General features: G+C 48.9%; 2 protein-coding genes across 6 annotated transcripts in view; both read left to right on the top strand.

Annotated features, from left to right (window-relative positions):
• Window positions 1-476, top strand: part of LOC117873278 (probable 2-ketogluconate reductase) — a 32,780-nt gene extending 32,304 nt beyond the window's left edge. The window contains exon 6 of the mRNA XM_034762473.1: window positions 27-476. Coding sequence (XP_034618364.1) covers window positions 27-33 — 7 coding nt within the window. The 3' untranslated portion in view covers window positions 34-476. The remainder of the gene's footprint in view (window positions 1-26) is intronic.
• Window positions 477-7,021: 6,545 nt separating this feature from the next.
• On the top strand, window positions 7,022-25,354 carry LOC117873277 (probable 2-ketogluconate reductase). 5 transcript variants are annotated; one of them, XM_034762463.1, is made up of 7 exons: window positions 7,037-7,089; window positions 10,314-10,471; window positions 18,417-18,801; window positions 20,351-20,522; window positions 23,253-23,431; window positions 24,617-24,713; window positions 25,135-25,354. In XM_034762463.1, the coding sequence occupies exons 2-7, from the start codon at window positions 10,433-10,435 to the stop codon at window positions 25,286-25,288; spliced, it is 1,026 nt and encodes a 341-aa protein (XP_034618354.1). In that variant the 5' UTR covers window positions 7,037-7,089; window positions 10,314-10,432; the 3' UTR covers window positions 25,289-25,354. The 5 variants fall into 5 exon arrangements, with proteins under 5 accessions (XP_034618356.1, XP_034618354.1, XP_034618355.1 ...); XM_034762465.1 differs by lacking the exon at window positions 10,314-10,471 and having other exon boundaries at window positions 7,022-7,089; XM_034762464.1 differs by lacking the exon at window positions 7,037-7,089 and having other exon boundaries at window positions 10,306-10,471.
• Window positions 25,355-26,494: the final 1,140 nt, after the last annotated feature.

Below are 26,494 nucleotides of genomic sequence, written 5' to 3'. Positions count from 1 at the left end.
TCTGGGAAATGTGCGGGCCTTTTTAGATTTTAGGTGCATCATATTCCTGTCCTTTGTCACTGGTGAAGAAGTCTTGCAGCCGTACATTCCAGTCCAGTCGGCACTGTAACATTCCATAGCACTTCTGTGGTTGACACATGTAACAGCTCGAGGGCTCTTGCTCTTCTGTCTTGGCCAAGGTACCTTGCCCTACCCGAACGCCAAGCATTCGACACAGAAGCACTTGCAGCAGCTGGGATTGCTACACAGCAGCAGCTCCTTGCCTGCGCAGCAGATGGTGCAGTAGGACTGCTAACCGTCTTTGTCAGACGTAGTTTGGCTGGGGTTCTAGGAACATCTTCCCTGCCCGGCTCCTAGCAACCTCCAGGGCATGATGTACGGCTCCACTACTTCCGCTGCAACTCTGCTCTCCTGCTTGGGGGATCCGTTCATGAAGCCTGGACAGTAGTAAGGAGCAGTTCAACTATAGGCTGAGCAAGTGAAGAATGGTGATACAATGTGCCTTTGGACGTTTAAAAGCTCGCTGACACTGTTGGTCAGACCTCAGCGCAACCAACATTCCCATTGTTATTGCTGCTTACTGTGTGCTCCATAATATCTATGAGAATAAGGGAGAGACGTTTATGGCAGGGTGGGAGGTTGAGACAAAATCGCCTGGCATCTGATTTTGAACAGTCAGACACCAGGGCGATTAGAAGAGCACAGCAAGGTGCGCTGCGTATCAGAGAGGCTTTGAAAACCAGTTTCATGACTGGCCAAGCTTCGGTGTGACAGTTGTGTGCGTTTCTCCTTGATGTAAACCCGCCCCCTTTGTTGATTTTAATTCCCTGTAAGCCAACCACCCTCCCCCCTTCGAAATAAAGTAACTATTGTTTTGAAACCATGCATTCTTTCTTTATTAATTAAAAAAGAGAGAGAGAGAGAGAGAGAGAGAGAGACAATGGACAAGGTAGCCTGGGTGGGATGGGGGAGGAGGGAAGGACAAGGCCACATTGATTTTTAGTGTGGCCACAATAAGCAAACTGTTTGAATTACAGCCTTCTGTTGCTTGGGCCATCCTCTGGAGTGGAGTGGCTGGGTGCCTGGAGCCTCCCCCCAACGTTCTTGGGCATCTGGGTGAGGAGGCTATGAAACATGGGGAGGAGGGGAGGTGGTTATACAGTGGATGCATCGCGGGTCTGTGCTCTTGTGGCTTTCCTGCAGCTCCAACAGATGCTTCATCATGTCCGTTTGCTCCCCCATTAGCCTCAGCATCACATCCTGCCTCCGCTCTTCGCGCTCACTTAATTCTTTCCTGGTCTCTGCCACTGAATGCCTGCATGCATTAGCTGTGCCCTATCAGTGCGGGAGGACTGCATGAGCTCGGAAAACATGTCATCACGAGTGCGTTTTTTTCACCTTCTAATCTGCGATAACCTCAGGGACGAAGATGATAGGGTTTGGGGGAAACATTCTACACTCTACGATTCTGGAGGGACTGCATGGTCACTTGTGCTGCTGAGTTCGCCACGCTGACCAAACAGGAAATGAAATTCAAAAGTTCCAGGGGCTTTTCCTGCGTATCTGGCTAGTGCATCAGAGCTCAAAGTGCTGTCCAGAGCAGTCACAATGGAGCACTCTGGGATAGCTCCTGGAGGCCAATAGCGTCGATTTGCGTCTCCAAATTCGACCCAGCAAAGTCAATTTTAGCGCTTCAGATTTAGCATTAGAGACTCTTAGACTTACAACACATCTCAGTAACAACCATACGGCAAAATCTCATCTTCATACACACTAATGATGTACATATTTGGACAGAACAATGGATTTCAGCAACTTATGATTTCCCCTATGAACATGGCATTCATGTAAGAACACGGCATGCTTTATGTGAAATATATCATAATTATCTGAGGTGAATATGGGGGTCCAGGGAGCTGCTTTGAGGTACAGAGTGCCAAAGTACTCAAGACAAATTGTCAAATCTTGTGGTGAAAGAACCCAAAGTATGCTACCCCTGGTTACACAGGCCTTAACCCAACATTAATTTATCTTTGTGTATATTCTTTCATCACAAGATCTGACACTCTGCCTCCTGTGGATAAATCTGGGCAATAAGATTCCAGCTTTTGTAAAAACAGAAAGACTCCAACAACTGAATGTTGGGCATTTGAGTGTTAAAGACAAGCACACTTCTGTAAGCTGCTTTCAGGTAAGCCTACAGCTGTCTGGGGACGTGATTCAGACCTGGGTCTGGGTTTGCTACAGACTAGCGAGTCTGGCTCAAACCAGGCAGGGCACTGAAGTCCTAAGCTGACAGGGCAGGAAAGCAGGGGCAGAAGTAGTTTTGGCACATCAGGTGGCAGCTCCCAAGGGCGGTTCTTAGGATCGGTATAAGCTTGATAAGCCTTTTTAAAAGCTCTTTTTTAGTCTGTGTTGATAAACTCAGGTTATCTGCATATCAAAATAAAACAGTTGGTTTGGAAAAATTGCGACAGTACCCGCCTTATTTGTGCATGGAATAAAGCTGGAGAATTTGTATACCTCTGGGGTAAACATGTCCAGGAACATTGGACTCCCTGGAAACTAAATGCAAAACGGTACTGTAAAATGTGGGCCAATGATAATGTCCAAAAGCTGTTTACTGATGTCAAGGACAGTAAACCACACAGCCTTTGGATCAAATGACTTGATTAGATTTGGCATTTTGGCCACTGTAGGGGCACAAGTGGGTGTGACCTGATTCAGGCATCTGCAATCAATTGTGAGATGCCAAGAACCATCTATTTTCTTCACAGGCCAGATAGGGGAATTGGCAGTGGAAGTACATCTATGTAGTACTTCCTGTGTCAATAAAGACTTGAGAGTCTTTTCTATGTATGGGTTTGCCAGTTCTGGGTAAGGATATTGTCTTTGGGATGATATATCTCCTTCCACAACAACAATAGTGACTGCCATACATTCACAATCATGTTTGTGATTAGCAAAGGCATCCACATGCTTGCGAAGTAACACCTGTATCTCAGATTGGTTTGCATGATTAGCCACTATTTTGTTTAAATCATACCCCTCAGGTTCAGAGTCTTCCACTGGAGATACCCTGCCACATTCAGGTATGATCACAGTTGAGTCATTCTTTGCCTGTTCTACAGTAAGACACAACAATTGGTTACCCAAATTAAGAACACACCCCTGTTTGTATAGGAAATCAATTCCCAATAGACAATTTCCTGGGTCTGCTAATTTTATTAACACAAAGGTAGGTCACCTAAGAAAGATTCATATCTGTACTACAATGAAGCGCAGTAACAATAGGGTTACCATATTTTAATTTTTAAAAAGGAGGACATCCCATGGGGCCCTGGCCCCACCCCCACTCTGCCCCCTCCCCTGAACGCTCTGCCCCCTGCTCCTCCCCATCCCCTGCTTCGGGCGAATCAAATGTTCGCGGGAAGCCTGAAACAGGGAGGCAGCAGGTAAGCTGGGGCTGGGGTGGGGTGCGGCGTGGCCCAGTCCGGCCCCCCCTGGCCGAGCGGCACCTTCTGGCGGCCGGCCGGCCCAGGCCAAGAGGCTCTGGCCCCGGCGTCTCCCTCCCGGCTCGGCTCGGGTCCTGGGGCACCGGCCCCCGGCCAAGTGCCCGCTCCCCCGGCCCCGGCCGAGCACCGCGCCCCCGACCCCGGCCCCCGGCCGAGCACCGCGCCCCCGGCCGAGCACCGCACCCCTGGCCACCGGCCGAGCACCGCACCCCTGGCCCCAGCCCCGGCCCCCGGCCAAGCACTGCGCCAGCCCCGGCTCCCGGCCCAGCACCGCGCCAGCCCCCGGCCAAGTGCCCGCGCCCCCGGCCCCTGGCCGAGCACCACGCCCCCGGCCCCACCGGCCCCGCACCGCCAGCCCCAGCCCCAGCAGCCCCTGCCAAGCACCGCCGGCCCCGGCCCCAGCCCCAGCGGCCCCGGCCGAGCACCGCCGGGCCCTCCCTCCCTATTTTCCCGGACATGTCCGGCTTTTTGGGATTTCCCCCTGGACGGGGATTTGAGGCCCAAAAAGCCGGACATGTCCGGGAAAATCCGGACGAATAGTAACCCTAAGTAACAAGGGCAAGGCGAGTGAGGCACTTGCCTCGGGCGCACAAAACCAAGGGGCGCAAAAAGTGGTGGAGAAAAAAAAAGCCGCTGGCAGGCACAGAGATATTTATAACCGGGGTGATCTCCTGCTGCCCCCCCCCGCGCCTCCCCCGAGTGTCCCCTGGCCCTGACTTGCTTCCCCCCCCCTTCCCAGATCCAGAGCAGAGCAGCTCCATGCTGCCTCCCTGCAGCAACTGCTGCCGCAGGGTCCTAGTGCCTCCCATTCCCATCTCACTGCCAGGGCAGACTGACTCTGAGCCTGCCCTTCCCCTTTCATTTTAAAATGGGACCCTCCAGCAGCACAGGGGACCCCCCCTGCCCGCAGTTACTGCTCCTGCCCCATGCTGGACAAAGAGGCAGCCCCATCCCTCACCCCCAGTGAAGCTACAGTCAGGGGCAACAGCAGGGCAGGAGGTGTACGCAGCACCCCCGGCACCCACCACGGGGGAGGCGAGGGAGATTCCTGGACCTGAGAGGGGCCCTAGGAGCACATGCAGTGACAGTGGTGGGGGTGAGTGTGCTGCTGGGGGGGCAGGAAAGGAGGGCTCCTCCCCCAGAGCTTGCTGCTACCGGCAGGGAAAGGGCTGGGGGGGAGTCCTCCTCTCTGTCCCCTGTCCCGGAGCAGCCTGCCTGCACCCCAAACTCATCCCCAGCCCTGCCCCCACCCAGAGCCCACCCCCCCACCGCACCCTCAATCCTCTGCCTTAGCTCTGAGCCCCTCCAGCACCCCAAACACCTTATCCCCGTCCCACTCAGAGCCCTCATTCTGCCGCACCCTAACCCTCTGCCCCAGCCCTGAGCCTCTCCAACACCCCAACACCTCCAGCCCCAGACAGAGCCTTCACCCCCCACACCCCTACCCTCTGCTCTAGCCCTGAGCCTCTCCAACACCCCAAACCCTCATCCCCAGCCCCAGCCAGAGTCCTCACCCCCCACACTCCTATCCTCACCCTGAGCCCCTCCTACACTCCAAACCCCTCATCCCCAGCCCCAGCCAGAGCCCTCATCCCCCCCACACCCTAACCCTCTGCCCCAGCCCTGAGCCCCTCCCACACCCCAAACCTCCCATTCCCAGCCCCAGACAGAGCCCTCACCCCGACTCTCACCCTGAGCCCCGCACACTACAAACCCCTCATCTGCAGCCACAACCCACAGCCCTCACCCCTGCACCCCATCCCTCCGCACCCCTCCCATCCCCAAACTCCCTCCCAGAACCTGCACCCCTCCCTCCGCACCCCTTCCCATCCCCAAACTCCCTCCCAGAGCCTGCACCCCAATCTCCTGCCCTAGCCTAGGGCCTGCACCCCAGACCTCCTCCCTCACAAACTCCCTCCCAGAGCCTTGGGCGGGTGGGGTGGCAGAGTTTGGGTTGGGGTGGGTTCTGGGCACCACCAAAATTTCTACAAACCTGCCACCCCTGATCCTGCCCTGCAAACCTGAACTTTCAGCATTCTCAGGACATATGCTGATCCCTAGTGGCCACTGCTGATATCCAGCACTTTCCTCCTCTCTTAACCTGTGAGTCCCTCTCTGGATTGGAACTGGCTGGAACCAAAGACCATCTTGGAAGCAACATTACCAGCTCAAGCAGTCAAAAATCATGAGTTGACCCCCAAAATCACAGGCTCTACCACCGCCCCTTCATTCATTCTTCGGCGGCAATTCGGCGGCAGGCCCTTCCCTCCGAGAGGGACTGAGGGACCCGCCACTGAATTGCCACCGAAGAGCTGGCCCTGGGGGAGGGTGCAATTTTATATTCTTGCCTCAGGCGCAAAAATACCTAGTTACGGCTCTGCTTCAATGGGTATAGGAAGTGTGGTAACAACCTGTTTACTTGCAAAAGTTGCAAGTGTTTGAGGATCTAGGATCCTTAACATGGATAATACTAATTGTTGCCCCAGTATCTATAATAAAATTTCTGTGGCAGCCCCCTACCACTGCAGATACTATGGGTCTTCCACTTGCATCCCTGCCTAATGGGGCTATGACTACACTCGAGGCTGATTGGCATTATGCCAAGTAATTGGTAGAGTATGCAGACAAATAATCTACGGGATCTCTTTCTATCTCTCCGGAGGCTGTCCACCGGAGAGAAGGAAATGAGTTAACAAAGGCCATTGGACAGTTTGAGGGTGCCGGGCCTTGACCTTCCATTATCAGCTCATTCATGTGGGCTCGGAGTTTCCAGATATCCAATCGTTGAGCCTCAAGTGTCTGCTTAAACATCATTACAACTGAGTCTTCATCTTTGACTTGGGTTTCTACAGGCGTGAATTGTTCTGTGTGGCATCTGAAAAGAAAGGAACACAATCCCAGGCCCCTACATGGGATTCAAACGCATAACCCTGTCGAGGGGCATGCCCACTCAAAGGTCTAGGGTTACTACGTGGGTTAGGGTTATTTTGCCGACGCTGATACCTAGGCAGTTTAGGAACACCTTGGCCTAACCCTGGGGGTTCCTCAATCCTCACAGTGGGATTAGCTCATGGTTCCTGAAGTACTGCAACAGGAATACCCTGGGGGTGTAGAGAGTCAATGAAATTCTAGGGACCTAGGCAATGTGGATGATTGCCCAATTGCAATACCAGATTTATAATGGCGCCAGTGGCACCAGGCCCACAGTCGAAAGGGGCCCCAGCGCGCTCTCCTCTGCCCCCACCCCCCTGTGGGGTCAGAGCTTGATGCTGCGGGCTGCTGCGGCTCCGTGGCAGCCTCTGCCGGCAGCCTGGCTCCTGCCCCGCCTCTTTCCCCAGCGTGCTACATACTTCTTGCCGGGGGGAGGAGGAAGCCGCAGCACGCCGCTCCGAGTCCGGGGGGGGAGGAGGAGAAGAAGAGGCGGGGATGAGGCCTCTCCCCCGCCTCTTTCCTCAGCATGCTACGTTTCCCCCCCCCCACGCTGGTCAGTTGGATCAGGTTTGCAGGCAAGAGGGGGGCAAGGAGGAGCGAGCCGCAGCACACTACTCCGGGGAGGAGGAGAAGACAAGCCGGGGTGAGGCCTAGGGGAAGGAGCTGAAATTGGGGCATACCCCTTCCAGCCCCCTGCCCACCTTAACCCCTGCAACCCCCTGCCCACGCTAACCCCTGCACCCCCCCAGCCCCCTTGTTATACCAATAGAATAAAAACCAGCAGGATCTTATTAAGAGGGATAAGGCAAAGATACCACATTTATTGTAAATATAATGATAAAGCAACAGATAAAAGTAAACAACGTTGTTTGACTACTTATTTCTTATACACACACACACATACATATATATATAGCGAGAGAGAGATTCATTCACACAATCATTCATTCAATTTCTATATCGGTGTTATAGTTACCAGCCTAGAAGTTGCTCATGCCAAGTTACTGGCCAGGTATCTTGGTCATGAGGATGGAGCCGAGTCTGTGTCAGGTGCACCTGATGCTCCTGGAGGCTGGCAGCAGAACCAGAGACTCAAAGTCATCAGTCTTTAGAGTCCATTCTTATAGGAATTAATTCCTATGTTAGTCTATGGGAGCTGTTTCATCCTGCTGTTGCTGACTCAATCAGCAGACGGCACATTCCTGTCGGCTCCACACTGTCCAAAGTTTGTGTTTCTCATCCTTCCAGGTGATGGGGTGGATCCCAGTTTATCCTCCGGGGTTTTTCTGGTCATCCACTTGACAAATTCTCCGGCCGATGGATACTCCCTTTCTAGGCTGGCACCTCCCTAACCATTCATGTATATCAAGCATTCATCAGCATACATTCCATATCTTAACCATATTTTAATTTACTGTCTCCACCACTTTCAGGGTGTGTGCTAATTCATTTGAGACTCCCGGCCCTTTAATCACAGAGGGTGGGGGTCTGTCCTAGGAGCCGTTGAATGAAGTGAAAGTCACTTAAGGGCTTATGGTGTTTGTTTACCTTGTATCAATTACTTCAAGAACAAAGTCAGTTAATTTGTTTGTAAGTTTTACATAGTAGTAAAGTATCTTTCACAGGATAGATATAATCAATGGTTTCTATAGACAGTAGCTTACAAGTTTTAACAGAAGACCCAAGAGATTTTTGTACTTGGTGAAACTGTTGGATTTTAAAGTGTGGGGGACAAATTATGAGGGGGTCACTGTCACTTGGGGGAATCACTGTTAGTACCTTCTTTAATATCCCTACACCCTGAGACCCTGCTCTGACCCTGCACTCCCCTCACACCTCCTCAGCACCCCCACACACGGATAGTCTGTGGTGCCTGGGAGCACGGGGGGCAGTGATAGCGGGACTTGTCAGTGCTGGCTGCCACACCCCCTGCCAGTGGGAATGCCCAGAAACTACCTCCCTGCACTCCAGGGAGGGGGCGCAGCCCAGTTTTGGGGGAAAGGGACAGGTGTGGGGCAAGTCTGGGTGCGATGGGGGAGCTGGAGGTGACTCCGTGTGGGGGGTGTAGGAGAAGCCGGGTGTTAAGGTGGGGGTTGGTGTGGCAGGGGGCAGAGGGAGGGAGGGGAGAGTCTGGGTTGAAGGTGGGGGTTGGCTCAGTGTGTGTGTGTGTAGAAGGGGGGTAGTAGTAGAGAGGAGGTGACAGCCCCGGGGTGAAAGTGTGTAGGGAGTGGGTGGTAGCGGGGAAATTGAGGAGAGCCTTTGTTAGGTGGTTAGTTGTGTGGGATGGGGACAGTAGGAGGGACCGGAGGAGAGGCCTGGTGTGAAGATTGGGGTAGGAATTTGAGGCTGGATTGTGGTAGCCTTTGTGGTAAAGTGTGTGTGTTTCAGTGTCCCTTTCTCCCTGCAAAAAATGGGCACCAGCAATTTTCCTCCCCACACGCCGCCCCAAAGTTTTGTAAACATTATTGTACCAAAGTAGAAAATGCAGCTTTCAAAAAATGTATTTAGGAAACATAACTTTAGGTGGAGGAGATGCAGGTGTGACACCACTGACTGCTGCAGCCGGGCTTAATATGGTTCATAAGTGTGCTAATTAAGCACTTGTGTTCAGGTCCCTAAGCAGGCCCTGAGTGTTTAAAGAAAAAAGACAAAACTAACAACTCCCCTCCCACACAAACCAAATTCAGTGTTCTGAGTACATTGACGTTAGCTCAGTTTGTTCTCTATGGGCAGAGTGGAGGTCGCAGTTTGGCTTCAAATATCTTATTTTGGTTTTGAATAAATGTTTTCATCCCCATCCCAGCAATACCACATTTACTATGGCATCAATGGTGCTGTCACTCTAGGACCATATCTGGAAGGGGTTCATCACAACCAGGGCCAGCTCCAGGCACCAGCCGACCAAGCTTGTGCTTGGGGCGGCACCTGGAAGGGGGCGTCGCGGTGCGGTGCTCCGGCTCCGGCCGCCGGGGAGAGCGGGGCCACAGCCGGGCTCGCCGCCCTCCCCCCGGCGCTGTGGCTGCCGGGGAGAGCGGAGTCCCGGCCGGACACTCCGTCCTCCTCCCCGGGCTCCAGCTGCCCTCCCCCTGGGGCTCGCCGCCCTCCCCCCGGCGCTCTGGCTGCCGGGGAGAGCGGAGCCCCGGCCGGGCACTCCACCCTCCTCCCAGGGCTCTGGCTGCCCTCCCCTCCGGCGCCCTCCCCTCGGCCGCCAGGGAGAGCGGAGCCCTGGCCGGGGCTCGCCGCTCTCCCCCCGGCGCTCTGGCCACCGGGGAGAGCGGAGCCCCGGTCGGGCACTCCGCCCTGCTCCCGGCCCTCCTCCCAGGGCTCCGGCCACCCTCCCCCCCCGGCGCCCTCCCCCCCAGCTGCCGGGGAGGGCGGAGCCCTGGCGGGGGCGCGCCGCCCCCCCCCCCCCGGGGCTCCAGCCGCGCCTCCCCCCCCCCGCGACCTCCCCTGCCGCGCTGGGCGGGGCGGGGGGGGCAGCCGGAGGCTTTTTTGCCTGGGGCGGCAAAAAAGCCAGAGCCGGCCCTGATCACAACCACATGGGGGCCCACCAATGTTTGGCGCCGGGCCCACAAACTTAATCCGGCCCTGCCCAAATGCCAATAAATGTCCACCCAAAGGGGCTTGGATCTCCTGATCTATATGGTGCCAATGCATCCCTTGGTTGTTGTATCTCTCTGTCGTAACCTAGATATTACTACATCACATGCACTAGCTACTTGTGTCACTTGTGACACTGCATCTTTTAGTCCCTGAACAATTACATTTTCTAAAGGCACTCCGTTTTTACTATCAGGGCGGACACTAACAGAGGAGAGGATATTTCCTCCCCCTTTGCTCTGCTCACCTTATCCTTTACATCACTAGTCACTTCCTCTATGATGACACTCAACTCCGCCTTCTGTGGTGACACCCTGAGACTTCCTTTCCTACCTGCAGGCTGCTGGTAGCTTCTGCACTGCCAACTTCCTCTTCTGACTCTCCTCATGACTCTTCAGACTCAATCTCCAACTCTGCTCCTAAAGGTACTGTATCAGCCTGAGCTAATTCTCTTGCCCTACTTCTAGTAATTGGCCCTGCAGATTTTTCTGTCTCCATTGGTTCCACCATGCCAATAGGGATGGGAACCGATTCTTTATCCTCCTCTAACATATCTTTTTCAACTCTAATTCCTTTTAACAGCCGACCATGGTCTGATTTATAGCCATCCAGCGATTTTAAGCTGGCATCCAAAGTTTGCTGGGCTTTCCTGAGTAACTCTAATTTTTTATTCAATTTCTTTCCCAGCAAACTACAAGCTATGAGCAGATATTTAACAGCTATTTTCTTCATCAGTTTAGCCCAGGGGTGGGTAAACTACGGCCTGCAGGCCAGATCCGGCCCCTCAGGGCTTTGGATCCAGCCCATGGCACCATCGGCACCACGTCCCTGCGGCCCCTAAGAAGGGTGGGGCGGGGGGGGGGGGGCGCAGAGGGCTCCATGTGTTTGCCCTTGCCTCCAGGCACCACTCCCCGCAGCTTCCATTGGCCGGGAATGGGGAACCGCAGCCAATGGGAGCTTCAGGGGAGGTACCTGGAGTTGTGGCAAGAGCAGAGTGCAGAGCCCTGTGCGCCCCCACCTCCCCCAGGGGCTGTGCAGGGATGTGGTTCCAGCCGCTTCCTGGAGTGCCGCGCGCCAGGGCAGGCATGCAGGCAGGGCTGGCTCTAGGCACCAGCAAAGCAAGCAGGTGCTTGGGGTGGCACATTTGCAGGGGCAGCATTCGGGCCATCCTTTTTTTTTTTTTTTTTTGCGCTTGAAGGCTGGCCATAGTGCTCCATAACACTCACTTCCTCCCCTCTCGCAAGGCTGCAGAAGCAAAGCCACCGAGCAGCAGAGATCCAGCATGGGAGCTGAGAACCCATGGGACCCTGGGAGCTGTAGTTTCTTAGTTAGCTCCCTGCCTATAGAGCCAGCCCTGAAGCAGGGAAAGAACTACATTTCCCAGCAATCCCTTGGCAGTTATCAACAGGAAAGGGAGGGGTGGGGGAGGGAGTGAGGTAGCTGAGACCTCATGCTGCAGTTTGCTGTGAATAGAGAGCTGCCTGCTAGAAGGGGTGGCCCTGTGAATGGGGGACAAGTATGCTCCAGATATCCCCTTCAGAAGACTTCCCCAGACTTGATTAGGGATACTGGTGTGACCTTTGGGGGCTGCAAGGTGAGAAGGAATTGGGTGGACTAAATGGACAATGAACCTCTCTATCTGAAGCCTAACAAGGGAGGTACGTGGATCCCTCTAGAATTTAAAATGAAAAGTAAGGGAGGGGAGGCTCTGCTAGAGGACCTGGACAGCTTCTTTAGATACAGTATCAGGCATGTAGGAGGATTTCCACTTCTGAGCCATGGAAGCAGAAATTGACTTTTCCTTTCCAGATTTAGCTAATATTCAGAAAGAGACTCTAGCACCTGCCTTCCAGATTTGAACACCTCAAAATTCAGGAGTGCTTAAGCTGAGTTTGGGCAGCTGTTACTTCCTTTCTCCCAAATCAAATATACTGATCCACTGTAACTTGCTGTAGAAAAAGTAGGATAAAATTGAGCAAGAAATGCTTCCCAGTGGTTATTAGGACTGAATTGCTATTTTCAACAGCAATTGCCATTTTTTTTTTTTTTAGTTTTATTTGTTTAAAAGGAATACAGTGATATTGCATTGGCAAATTCCCATAGAAACAGAGAGTGGAACAAAAGAATAATAAAGGCACCTCAACTTTTCCTCATTTATGTAGGACAGTCTTATAATATGCATACAGATATCCTCCAATCACACAAGCTGAAAATTGTTCCACTTTACTGCAGTTCTGTAACCATAGGGGAACCAATCCTGTCTGTGTTCTGTGCACATCCAAAATTCCTGCTGAATGACCTGCCCTGGGAGTGAGTTACCAGTGACCCAGGGCTGGGGTGGCAGGAAGGTGCAGGTTGGGGGGAGGGCACTGGTGTGGGGGGGAAGAGGGGAGACCAGAGCTGGGGCAGCAGGGGGTGCGGGGGGGAGGGGGAAGAGCCCAGGGCTGGGGCAGCCAAAATTTTTTTTTGCTTGGGGCAGCAAAAAACCTAGAGCCAGCCCTGCATGCAGGCAGCCTGCCCTGGCCCCGGTGCGTGCCGCTGCCACCCCAGAGCCCCTTGAGGTAAGCGGCGCCAGGCCAGAGCCTGAACCCCTCCTGTACCCCATGCCCCCAACTCCCTGCCCTAAGCCCCCTCCTGCAGTCTGCACCCCTCCTGCACCCCAACCTCCTTCCCCGAGCCTCCTCATGTACCCGGCACCCCTCCTCTGCCCCAATCCCTTGCCCTGAGCCCCTTCCTGCACACCACACCCCCTCCCACAGCCTGCACTCCCTCCTGCACCCCAACCCCCTACCCCAGCCCCGCATACAATTTCCCCACCCAGATGTGGCCCTCAGCCCAAAAAGTTTGCCCACCCCTGGTTTAGCCTCTCCTTTTTTCGGCTTTGTTTTTACATCAAATACATCATTTACAAAACCCCATGGGTTACAATGCTTAGATATCATCTCGCTATTCCTTAGCTGTTCTAAACCTCCTCCATGTTCCTGAATATATTTTCTGGCAAAGTTTTCTAAAGCCATACTGCGGGCAACTCCAACAGACTCTACTCTTGCCTTTACTCCACTCACCTTAACACATAACATAGAACTCATTTGATTTCTAACACTTCCCTAGTTTATGTAATAAACTATAATGAACACTCTGTTGCTTTAGTCTGTAACTGAAGGTGTCCCTTCACAGAAACAGGAAATACCCCAAACCGGTTTTCCGCCTAGTTCAATAAGTCCCAAGTAAATGATAGGGGGGTTAGGGGTGCATTCCCATCTCTTCCCTCGATGGCTCGTAGCTGATCGAGAGATCTTTTCCCTCTGTCGGGACCTGCCAAACAGCTGGGGAACTCAGGCAGACGGATCAGAGGTGCAGCCCGGGAGAGTTGTGGGGGCTGAAGAACTATACAAGTTCTGAGTTACTGCGGCCTCTTGGCAACAATTAATACATATATTTATCAACTCCCCCTCCCATCACCACCACTTAGTGTGGGTCATTGGGCCTGATGCTACTGCTTATATCTTATTGGACCATTCGTTACAACTTCAACCTCCAACAAAGCCCCTTAAATGTGCATATCACATTAAATAATATCATTACTTTATCTTGCAAGATTAAATTCAAAACTTATAAGTTAAAACTTTAAACCACAATACAGAACGGAAATACTGGGCTTGCTGCCAAGCCGTAAGACACACAATCTTTAACTCTCTGTAACTTTAACCATCTACTTACGTCTCAGGTGAGATTCTCAGGGGGTCTAAGGATGCCTGGAATCCCTGAAAATTCCTGTCACACACACAGAGATTCCTGGCTCTGGCTCGCCAGTCTGTAGCCTGATTTAGGGTGTACTGATAATATTAATTTGGATAATAAGGGAAATTTATTAATTTCATTTATTACTTTAATTTTTATTTTATTTTAATAATTAATAATATTAATAGTATGGGTTTTAGGCTCTCCAATCTGTTTGATCAGAAGATAAAAGTTCTTGTCCCGAATCAGGCACCACAGAATTTATAAAGGACCCTCGGGGGTATGCCAGGAAGCTCACACTGAGACAGATCTAGCCTTAAAGACTTTATTAAAATCAATAATAGTAAGTAAGTGGTAAAATAATCAGAGTTACAAAGTTACAATTGCATTACCGCTATTCAAAAGATACATATGATAATATAGTATTATATGCCACAAAGCTTTGGTTAATATACTCACACCCTTCCTTGATAACCTGGTGGTAAGAGACACAGGAACAGCTTTGCAGTTCAGGTTTCTCAATTTTTGAGTGCTTAGAAGAAACTAATGCTAAGAGCTATTAAAGCGAACTTAGGGTTTACTTGACTAACAAAATCAAAACCTAATAAACAGAATAAAACTTAGGGAAACCAAGCTTAGCCTAGTTCCTTTGAAACTTAAAGTTTAAGAAGAACAAGTATAGCCTACTGATAGTAGCAATCATCGTAGATAGAATAGATAGAGGGGAGGAAGTAAATGAGAATAGAGTAAAGTGAGAATGGAGATAGAGTGAGAATGGAGTAAGTGAGAACGGAGAGAGCTCTATTGAGGTGGGTCCTCTTTTATAGGGCAAATGCCAGAAATCCTTCCTCTTATGCCCAAATTTCATTCCTCACCCACAGAAATGTTTGGGTACACTTACCCCATAGGCTAGTATGTACATCAGTCTCTTGTGGTGTAATTGTTAAGTCTGTGGGTACAACATTGAAAAAACCCCTATGCCATTCTTCATTGTCTATTGGTCTAGGTAAAGGTCTAAGACATAGGCGTGGGTACTTTATTTGAACAACAAGATAAAGGTCAACTTTACTTTTCTGGGTAAAAGTCTTAATATAAATGTGCTAACTTTGCCTTAGCTTAACATACAGGATATGGCTTGTAGGTCTCTTGCATTACAGCCAAACTTACGTTAATATAAATCTATAAACCTATTACAATATACCAAATACTTAAACTATAAGAAAAGATATATATACATGTAAGCAAGCAGGTTAGTCCTATAGGCTACACTTTGTGGTCCCTGTTGTTGACTCCCTTCAACCAATGAGATTGTAGTATACAAATATCACAATCCCATTCCATTTTAAAGGGAAAAAAAATCAATTCCTCCACCCACCTACTAAGCCAGAGGTGGGCGAACTACGGCCTACAGGCCACATCCAACCCACAGGACCATCCTGCCCGGCCCTTGAGCTTCCGGCCAGGGAGGCTAGCCTCGGACCTTCCCCTGCTGTTCCCCCTCCCCCACAGCCTCAGCTCACCATGCCGCCAGCACTCTGGGCAGCGGGGCTGTAAGCTTCTGCCAGGCAGCACAGCTGCAAGAGCTGCCGGCCTGCCCTGGTGCTCTAGACTGCATGGTGGCGTGGCTGGCTGTGGCCGGGTGGCGAGGCTGCCAGCCCTGGTGCATGTTTAGGGGGTGGATGGGGGTTGTATAAGGGGCAGGGGGTTCTGGGCAGCAGTCAGGGGATAGGGGGCCATTGGATGGGGTGGAGGTTCTGGGGGGGGCAGTCAGGGGACGGGGGGTTAGATAGGCATGAGAGTCCTGGGGGGCCTGTCAGGCGTGTGTGGATAGGCGTCAGGCAGTCAGGGGACAGGGAGCGGGGGGGTGGATAGGGGGTGGGGTTCCAGGGGGCGGTTAGGGGCAGGAGACCCCAGGAGGGCAGCGGTCAGGGGACAAGGAGCGGGAGGGTTGGATGGGTGGGGGGTTCTGAGGTGGGCAGTAAGTGGGAGGGGGCGGATAGGGGCCGGAGGCCAGGCTGTTTGGAGAGGCACAGCCTTTCCTACCCAGCCCTCCATACAGTTTTGGAACCCCGATGTGGCCCGCAGGCCAAAAAGTTTGCCCACCCCTGTACAGTACTAGTCCTCCCGATTTCTCCCAAATAATCTTGTCTCTCTCCTCAGGAGCGCTGAAATAATTTGCCAAGAGCTGGAGGAGTGAATAAAGCCCTTGTAGTAGGGATCTAGGGTATTGCAGGTGGAACGTTTCTGGAGAATACTAGAGAGAGGACTCCTTCCGGTGAAGTTCACATATCCCATTACTGGGCATAAGAGGGTTCACATTCTGAGTTCTTGGTGTGAGCTCATCTCTAGAAAATACCTGCCATCTGGTGCATTCCTGAGCAAAAATATTACTGGCAGAAATAGTTCATCAGTCCCTCCCCCACCTCAAGATCTACTTCCTAATCTCTCCCTCCTCTGAGCCCAATGAGACTCCTTTCTGACCCCAGTGAACATTAAAAGACCATCTCTGAATCTGAACTGGCCAACTCTCAGTGTTAGCACTTACCCCTGGCCCCAGTTTCCAACTGCTATGGACTCCATGCAGTGTTGTCTGCACTTGGCCCACAAAAAGGCTGAGATCAGTTTTGCATAAACACGTGTATTCTTGCAAACTTCTTGAAAACCAAAGTACTGTTTAATTTCCCCATAGTCAAGTCCAGACTGGGTTAATTAAAGAAAACAAATAGAGCACCAAACTTCACTGTGATTCTATGGGTCATTGGTTTTGGCATACCCCTTTGGAGAAATGGCAGAGCCTTTGGCCAGAAATTAAATTCATTAAGTCAAAAAGACTTGGGCAATTATAGTAATAGAGGCACTTGTGGAGGTAACTGTGCAAGAAACAGATAAATAACTCCTGGGGCCTGATCCAAAGCTCAGTGACATCAACGGGAGTTTCCCCACTGATTTCAATGGGTTTTGGATCAGGCCCCTATAGAAATGGCCATTTTTCAAATGGCTAAAACCTGGGAAGTAGCTGTTTACTAGTAGTTCTGGAATGAAGAAGAGGGTGGCTTAGGACTTCTGCCAGGAGTGAGACTCAGCTCCCATTTTCCAACTGCTGGAAACCATTCCCAAACCCCAGACTGCGTCCAGACATAACCTGCCACCGCTGTTGGGTCACAATTTGCTCCTTAAACCCGGGACTGGTAAGGGTAGATGGGTCACTTCAGGAGCCTGCTGGTTGGCAGGAGGAGAGGAGTCAGTTAAGGAACTAGCATGAATCAGAGAGGCCTGAGGGAATCTGCTTGTGCAGGCAAGTGACCGAGGCATTGCAGAAAGAGTGGGGCAGAGTAAGGCAGGATTTTTGGGACTGAGCTCCAGAAGATCTGTGGAATTTGGGGGATGCAAGTTTTTGTTCTCTAAGGGGCAAATCAGTCAGCACTCCTTCTTCCCACACATAGTGTACACCCACACACTGCTGTTGAAACAAAATAAAAGGAAGGGAGTTTGTTGGTATTTATTCCCAACCTCAAAGGAATAAAAAGTGTGAACTAAAGAAAGTTCTATACTTTGTGTGTTTTAATCTCTCCAGCCCTACCTACTGGCTGGTTGGGAAAATTCAAGTGCTTTTAAAATTCATTTTCCAAAGTGATAAAACTACCCATGCCAGAAAAAGCTAGTAATTAAAGCTTGAAGTATACTTTTCAGGAAGCTATGGGTTTTGGGTGGAGATGGTTGGGTTTTTGGTGTTTGTTTCATGTTTTGTTTGTTGCAGCAGTTGTAAATGCAAGATACTTTTGTTTTGAAATGCTCAGGAGCAGTTATTCTTATTTATGTGTTTCACCAACCTGGAATTTTTTTTAAACTAATCTCAGTAAAAATATATGAAGTCTACAAAATGTTAAGTGAATATGGTGGTGGATTTTGTTTTTTTCCTGGAACATAGTCCCTTTTTACTCCCTATATCAACAGGGGTTAAATTCTGTTCTCTTTCTTTAATAAGATAGTAATTGGGCTTAAAGTTCAAATGATGAATTTGATTTTTCTAAAGTCAGCAGAGTGCATGAACATCAAAATCTTGCAATTTTTTCCCATTCAGCAAACAAAGTTAGTGAACTAAGTTACAAAGTAAATTAGAGACAGCAGTGCACCTAGTCCATAAATAACTCTCATTGTGTTAGATGAAATCATGTCCTCAAATACCCTCATGAAAATTCACTGACTTCAGTGGGGCTGCGTAAGTGGAAGTGAATGCAGAATTTGGGCCAGTGAGCATGGAGATGTCCTTTGGCCCACAAAGCTTTGAACTGTATAGACTTTGACCCTTGAATTTATATTGTTTTACTTAATTATTTCTGTTAAATTTTATTTTGTATCTTTTCACCTATAGGTGTTAGGACAACTATGCCATGCTATAACAATGCATTCTTGCCAAAGTAACAATTGCTTCCAAACTGGACTATTCTCTGAATAGCGCAGCAGCAGTTTTTCAAAATAAATAAGACAGGGAAACTTTGGACATGAGTTTACTGTCTCTTTCTGCCATAACAGGGCAAGTGAAGTAAAGCCCTGCTGAACTGTTTAAAACATGGAGGGAAGGGGAAATGTTAACTCAGGGAAACACTTTGGTTTTGTTTCCTTTTGTAGGGCATGGAAGAGCAAGAGCTTCCTTATGTTTTAATAGACACTATAGGAGGGACATACGGAGTGTATGAGGATCATGTCGAGTTTCTGAAGAAACATTTTAACCTTATCACCATGAAGGAATTTCTTGAAAACAAAAACCGTCTTAGTGAAAAGATCAAAGCTATTTATATGTGGTGGCACAAACCAGCTGCTAACCAGGAGCTTCTCCATAGTCTGCCTAACTTAAAGGTGATTGCAACCTCTGGGGCAGGAGTGGATCATTTGGACTTGAAACTGATCTCCAGCTTTGGAGTGAAAGTCGCCAACACTCCCTTTGCTGTTTGCAATGTCACTGCAGATCTGGGGATGGCTTTAATGTTGGCATCTGCCAGGAGACTAGTGGAAGGTAACCATTTAATTTTTTTCAGGATCTGCATTTCAAAATATGTATGTTAAAATGTATGTGGATGCATAGTTAAAAATATAAATACACAAAATCAAGGAATGGGAAAAGGTGACAATAAATGTCTCATGGTAACATTAGTTTGCCCACAGGGCACATATAATTTCCAAACAAAAATGTCAGTAAAATAGATATGTCTCCCCAGATACCTCTAGTGTTAGAGCTTCCCTCCCTTACCCCAGCTCATAACCACCACCCCATACTGCTTGTTCCCTCTGCCCCTGCTTTTCCAGGCCCAACAAGAGGGAGCACTGTGCTCTGCCTTTTTGAGGCTGATTTGAATTAGCCCCATAAAAACCTTTATTCACACTTCTGTGCCTCATCTCTCTGCCTGCAACATATGTGCAGGAAATACAATGGCAACCAGGTATCCTGCAGCCTCCTGGGGCTGGCGTAGATCTAGCCCCACTGAAAGTCACCTGGTGATGGTACTGCAACCTGTAGCACATCAGCTACATTATCCAGAGTCTAGAGTGTAGGTGATACAACTATGGCATTGTTGGTGGGACTTAGCTCCATTAGCTCCTAATGACTAGCCACCCCAAGACAGAAGGCTCAGACACTGGTTGAAGAGCTGACAATTTCTACTGCTTCCAGAGCCAAAGACAAGAGCAGGTTTGTGATGGAAATAAAACTGAGGTTAAGAGTCTCATCCCACTCTCCCCCAAAGAGAGTTGGGGGGGGAAGGGGAGGGTGAAAGGAGACATTTACTGCTATGAGCAAGAAATCAAATCAAGAGCTCTGGTTGCCAGTGTCAGCATTACCCATCATGTGTTTGATTAAAAGGTAAAAGTAAATATTGATGCTCCATTGTCATGTTGGCTTGTGAGCCAAAGGAAAAAGATGGTGTGACAGTTTATGCCCTGAGGTGCAGGGCACCATGGCCTAGCAGCCAGAGCCTATTGAGATTGGGGTGGGGCACCCACCAAAAGGTGTGGTGGCCCCGGTAGGGGGGCCTAGGCCCACCCAACTCCACCAGGCCCCAACCCAGGGCCCTAACAGTGGCATAGCAACTGGCCACTGACTCAGCAGGGGGGATCCTACCAAAACACGTTGAGGTTTCCCAGGCGGGAGGTAACACTCCATCACCCTCCCTGGGCCACTTCCTACCAGCGTCTGTGTTGGGGACTCCCATGAGACATTGGATTCGCTGTGGTTAGCTGGGCCGGTCACCTCCAGTGGCTACTCCAGTCACTGAGGTTCAGGCAGGCCCAAGGGGGCTCTGATTCCCAGTGTGGACTGGGGCCTGCAGGCACTTCCCAGACAGGTCATTCCCTTGCAGCCTTCAGCTCAGAATGAGCTGGGCTTCCTCCCTTTATACTGCTAGAGCATCTGGAGCATGCCCAGTCCCACTGGGGAGGCGGGACTTCCGCTGTCAATAATATGGGCTTAACCCTGGCTGGGCTGATTTGGGGGTAAACAGACCCTGTCACAGATGGGTATCTGAATGCCTGGCATCATTCCATTCCTCATGCTATTTTTCTTTTTTCAGGTTGTCAGATTGCAGTTTCCCCAAACACTGAGCATTTTGCTGATGACTTGCTGGGAGATGAAGTCACCGGGGCTACCCTTGGTATCATTGGAATGGGCAGTATTGGATATATGGTGGCCAAGAGGGCCAAAGCTTTTGAAATGAAAATTCTTTATCACAACAGGAACCAGAGGTAAAAGTATGTCTGATCCCAGTTAGAAAATCAATTTTGTAACTGCTTGTAAAGATTACTTGTAGCTGTCATTGTCTCAAACGTGTCATATTTGTTTATTCAGCTCATAGATTCATAGACTCTAGGACTGGAAGGGACCTCGAGAGGTCATCGAGTCCAGTTCCCTGCCCTCATGGTAGGGCCAAATACTGTCTAGACCATCCCTGATAGACATTTATCTAACCTACTCTTAAATATCTCCAGAGATGGAGAATCCACAACCTCCCTAGGCAATTTAACCACCCTGACAGGAACTTTTTCCTAACGTCCAACCTAAACCTTCCTTGCTGCAGTTTAAGCCCATTACTTCTTGTTCTATCCTTAGAGTCTAAGATGAACAAGTTTTCTCCCACCTCCTTATGACACCCTTTTAGATACCTGAAGACTGCTATCATGTCCCCTCTCAGTCTTCATTTTTCCAAACTAAATAAACCCAATTCTTTCAGCCTTCCTTCATAGGTCATGTTCTCTAGACCTTTAATCATTCTTATTGCTCTTCTCTGGACCCTCTCCAATTTCTCCACATCTTTCTTGAAATGCGGTGCCCAGAACTGGACACAATACTCCAGTTGAGGCCTAACCAGCGCAGAGTAGAGCGGAAGAATGACTTCTCGTGTCTTGCTCACAACACACCTGTTAATGCATCCCAGAATCATGTTTGCTTTTTTTACAACAGCATCATACTGTTGACTTATATTTAGCTTGTGGTCCACTATAACCCCTAGATCCCTTTCTGCCATACTCCTTCCTAGACAATCTCTTCCCATTCTGTATGTATGAAACTGATTGTTCCTTCCTAAGTGAAGTACTTTGCATTTGTCTTTATTAAACTTCATCCTGTTTACCTCAGACCATTTCTCCAATTTGTCCAGATCATTTTGACCCTATCCTCCAAAGCAGGTGCAACCCCTCCCAGTTTGGTATCATCTGCAAACTTAATAAGCGTACTTTCTATGCCAATATCTAAGTCATTGATGAAGATATTGAACAGAGCCAGTCCCAAAACAGACCCCTGCGGAACCCCACTCGTTATACCTTTCCAGCAGGATTGGGAACCATTAATAACTACCCTCTGAGTACGGTTATCCAGCCAGTTATACACCCACCTTATAGTAGCCCCATCTAAGTTATATTTGTCTAGTTTATCGATAAGAATATCACGCAAGACCGTATCAAATGCCTTACTGAAGTCTAGGTATACCACATCCACCGCTTCTCCCTTATCCACAAGACTCGTCATCCTATCAAAGAAAGCTATCAGATTGGTTTGACATGATTTGTTCTTTACAAATCCATGCTGGCTATTCCCTATCACCTTACCACCTTCCAAGTGTCATCTCAATTTCAGGATGAGGCATAGGGACATAATGGTGTGATACCTGCAGCCATATTCTTAAGTGCCTTTTTTATTATTGCTATTCTATTTTTAAATGATGAAATACATAGAACTGTTGTGAGGTTTGTTCAAAAATGTGCAGGAAGGATTAGAAATTTGCCTGCCATGCCGGTGGTCTTAGACATCAGTAGTCATCCTCCAACCTTTTGATAGTATGGACTACATCTTAATAGATAGTGGAAATAAAAGATAGTCCAATCAAACAATATTCCTGTAGCAATTATGTAGCAGTGGCCTCAAACAGAAGTAGCTAGTCTGGCTCCTTCACCTCCTCTTAGAAGCAGTGGAAAATAAAGAGAGTTACACCATGTGAACTGCCAGCTCTCTGTGGACCAACACTAGTCCACAGAATAATTTCTCTCCTTGCATCATGTCTGCTGCCATGTTGCAGACACAGAAAGCAAGTGAAAATCATGTGGGTTAGGAGGGAATCCATGTTAGGACCAGAAAGCATGATCATCAACATCATTATTTTTACATTTTAATATTGTGGCATTGGGGCCCCATTGGGCTAGGCCCTATACAAGCATATAGTAAATATATCCTAGCTGAGAAACTTTACCAAGAAGATGGGACCATCAGACCTCAGACAGACCAACTACTGATGGTCTGAGAACAGCATCACTTGCTATGGATCAAGCACAAATTCCACTGATTGACAAATGCAGGAGCCTTAAGAGATATTTGTAACTGAGTTTTGTTATAGAACATCCCAATAGGAGGAAAAACAGTCCAATAAATATATTTAATATTTGTTCTCATTTATATTTGTTCTTTCTGCTCTTGCTCCCCTGACTCCTTTGGCACTTGAGTCTGCATTATTCTACTTCATGACACCAACTTTCTCATTAAGGAGCCCTCCAATAGGTTTCCCTCGGTTCTTCTTTCTGTGCCACTGCTTCCTGTGTTGTATGTCTGAACCTCTTTCCCTCCTGTTATTTAAATGGCAGCTGTCCCTATTTCCAGCTTGATGTAAGAAGGAAAGTAAACAGTCTCCTCCAAAACAGGCAGCAATGCTATTCCCTAAATAGGCTAGCAGTAAGACTCTTGCAGACTTGACATTCCACTCTGCAGTGGATGCCAAACTAATCATCTCTGCATGGTGTACCTGATGCTTCCTCCTGGGAAGCAGATACCCTTGCAAATACAGGCAGGGCTCCTGCATCGTCATACACTGAGCTGCAAATGGATGGGGCAGCAGGGGGAGTGAGAGGGTGAAATCCATTTCTGTAATAGAGATTTGAACCTCCAATATTTTCTACTTACAAGAGCAGTTGAACTTTGTTTTCCTTCAGAAAAGAGGAAGAGGAACGGGCTGTTGGTGCCATTTATTGTAAAAAGATAGAAGACTTGCTCCAGCAGTCAGATTTTGTGATGCTGGTTGTGAAGCTGACGCCTCAGACAAACAAACTGTTTGGGAAGAAGGAGTTAGAACTGATGAAACCTACCGCTACTCTCATTAACATCAGCAGAGGTAGGGTACAGAATGACTGCTTACTAACCACAATGCAATTTACCTTCAATGCAAGGGTCTCTGGAAAAAAAAATCAACTCCTGATACTAGTGCCTACACTGAAATTTTCTGTGGGAACTGTGATAGCAGGGTTGTCAAGATTCTAAATGTCTGTGGACCTGTTTCAGCAAAACTCTTAAACACATGCATAACTTTAAAAATGTGAGTAGTCCTATTAAACTTCAATGGACACTCACATGCTTAAAATTAAGTACATGTGTAAATGCTTTGCTGAATAGATATGGGATTAACCCAAGTGTCTAAAGTTCTGCAGGTACTCAAGTGCTCTGTTGAATCAGGGACAATAGCAGGAGATTGTCTCCTGTGAGTTTAGATTAAACTCTCCTGTTGCCTTTGCACAAACATAAAAAAGTTGACCCCTCACAACCTAATCTTCTAAGGGCAGGAAATTTAAAACAAAAATTGCCTATAGTTCAGGGGTGGCCAGCCTGTGGCTCCGGAGGCACATGTGGCTCTTCAGAAGTTAATATGCGGCTCCTCGTATAGGCACCGACTCCGGGGCTTGAGCTACAGGCACCAACTTTCCAGTGTGACAGGGGGTGCTCACTGCTCAACCCCTGGCTCTGCCACAGGCCCTGCCCCCACTCCACCCCTTCCCGCCCCCTCCCCTGCAGTGCCCTCGCTTCTCCCCCTTCCCCCCCCCAGAGCCTCTTGCATGCCACAAAACAACTGATCGGGAGGTGCGAGGGGAGGAGGGAGGGGGAGGTGCTGATTGGTGGGGCTGCCAGTGGGTGGGAGGCGCTGGGAGCAGGGTGGGGGAGCTGATGGGGGGCTGCCAATGTATTACTGTGGCTCTTTGGCAATGTACATTGTTAAATTCTGTCTCCTTCTCAGGCTCAGGTTGGCCACCCCTGCTATAGCCCATGTAGATTGTCTAGCATTCTGGCACCAAATTCATCAAACAGGCAAAACTTTGAATATAGCATCAATACAATGCACATTTTAAAAATCTAGATCAGTAATACTTTATAATAAAACCCTTGCTTGTAAATTTGCTGTTAAACACCAGAATCAGCATTCATGTTTAGAGTTGGAAATCCATTTCCACTTTAAAATTATAGCACAGAGACAAGTTTTTCTTGATTTAGTGGGGATGGCAATAAGAATATTGTTGTTCTAACCCAGGTCCAGTGGTTGATCAAGATGCATTGGTGGAAGCACTTCAAAATGGGGTTATTAAGGCTGCTGCTTTAGATGTGACATATCCTGAACCTCTGCCAAGGTAAAAAATGGTTAAAAGTTAAATATAAAAGAGAGGGAGTGTGTGTGTACATATATAGCGTAAACTAAGTGTGTGTGTGTGAATATATGAATGAGAATAGTTGCATTATGTTTTATGTATATTCCTATTGAAATCAATGGGACTACTCAGGTGTGTAAATATTAAGCAGGACAGAGGCCTTAGAGCCCAATCATGCAGTCCTTAGACAAATAAAACTCACACTGACTTCTTTGGGAGTTTTGCTGTATAAAAACTGCATGCAGCAGCTTTAATTCCACTCTGTATATGCTTGACTCAAGCAATTATTTCAAATCCATATTAACACTCTTGTTTCCCCTTAGATCTTTATAATAAAAAGAATCAATAAAATAGCTCTGAACCTCATCTCTACTTTTTCTGTTTTTTTCTGCCCCACCTCCAGGCACCATCCTTTGTTAAAATTAAAGAACATTATTATAACTCCTCACATTGGAAGTGCTACTACAAGTTCTCGTCGCCTCATGATGAAGAATATGGTTGAAAGCATATTGGCTGCTCTTAATGGTCTCCCTATCCCTAATGAAGTGATTCCCTAAAATGACTTGCATTTGGCAAAACTTTAATGTTTATGATAACAAGAATAAACTGTCATTTGACACCTATTTACGCTATGTAATTATTTCAAATCTGTCACATAGACACGATGTAGAAGTAACATGTTTGGTTTACATTTATTTTGACTTAATCACAACAGAAATTCTGCCTGAAAAATTATGGAGTATTTCATCCTGAGCCCTAAAGCAAAAATGAGTAATTTCAGAAGTAGGCACAGGCTGAGTCTAGCTTTGGGTGTGCTTTATTTTGATTGCGTCCTTAAAGTTGTTCTACAGCGCCGTGCCCCAGCAGAGAAATGAAAACTTCAATAAAGTGACACTGTATTCTAGTGTCTTTTACAAGACAAACTACACTCCAAAGCAAAATGTAGACAATATATGTTTAATAAAGGGCCAGACTGAATGTTGCCTGTAGGTCATAATAAGGGACAGCACTTGTGATGTGCCACCCCAGGAGCAGCGCACAGGAGGTATGACAGAGGCAGGGCTTCTTCCCAACCAATTTCTCCCTTGCTACAGTAACATTTTGTTTCCTCTCTGCATTGGCTGAGCTCCACTGGTTGATGAGTTTAGGGAAGTCCAGGAAAGGCTTTACTATTTCACATGCCTCCCTGTCCATCATCAGCACAGCAGTCAAGGAGTAGCAGACTTTCAGTGCCTACTGTCCCTGACCCACAGAGTGCCTGCATAGGGGACATAAGGGGCACCTGATGCCCTTATCCCCCTTTATTCCCATGCATGTGTGTGTGTAGGGAAAGGGACAGATGGATAGGTACATTTTTAGCACTTTATAAATCTAATTAGATATAAGGATGATTCCTCCATCGCCTACAGAAATGCATCCAGCTCTGGGGTGGAATTCAGTGCAGTGTGACCAGTGAACAGATTGCTCAGCAGTCCAGCTCTCTCCAGGGTCATCTTTTGTTTTGAACTCTACTGACTGGGCCAAAGTGGAGCATGGGCTGAGCCCGCCAGTCCCTGGGCCCCTTTCTGAGGGGTGGAGGGTAGCTGGGGCAGAGGCCAGGCCCGCTGGGGGAACTCGGGACCCGCCTCGGGGTGACGACTCCTGCGAGGAGAGGCACATCCCGCACTAAGGGCCCTGGGCGAGTGCAGCTGAATCTCTAGCAGCGGCAGTAGGTGGCCTAAGCGGTAAGCGCCTCCCCCGGCGGCTTTCCCACAGCGGCTAAC

Source organism: Trachemys scripta, chromosome 2, assembly GCF_013100865.1.
Source record: "Trachemys scripta elegans isolate TJP31775 chromosome 2, CAS_Tse_1.0, whole genome shotgun sequence".
Lineage (NCBI taxonomy): Eukaryota > Metazoa > Chordata > Testudines > Emydidae > Trachemys > Trachemys scripta.
The sequence above is the reverse complement of the archived record's forward strand: the minus strand, read 5'-3'. Positions and strand labels throughout refer to the sequence as shown.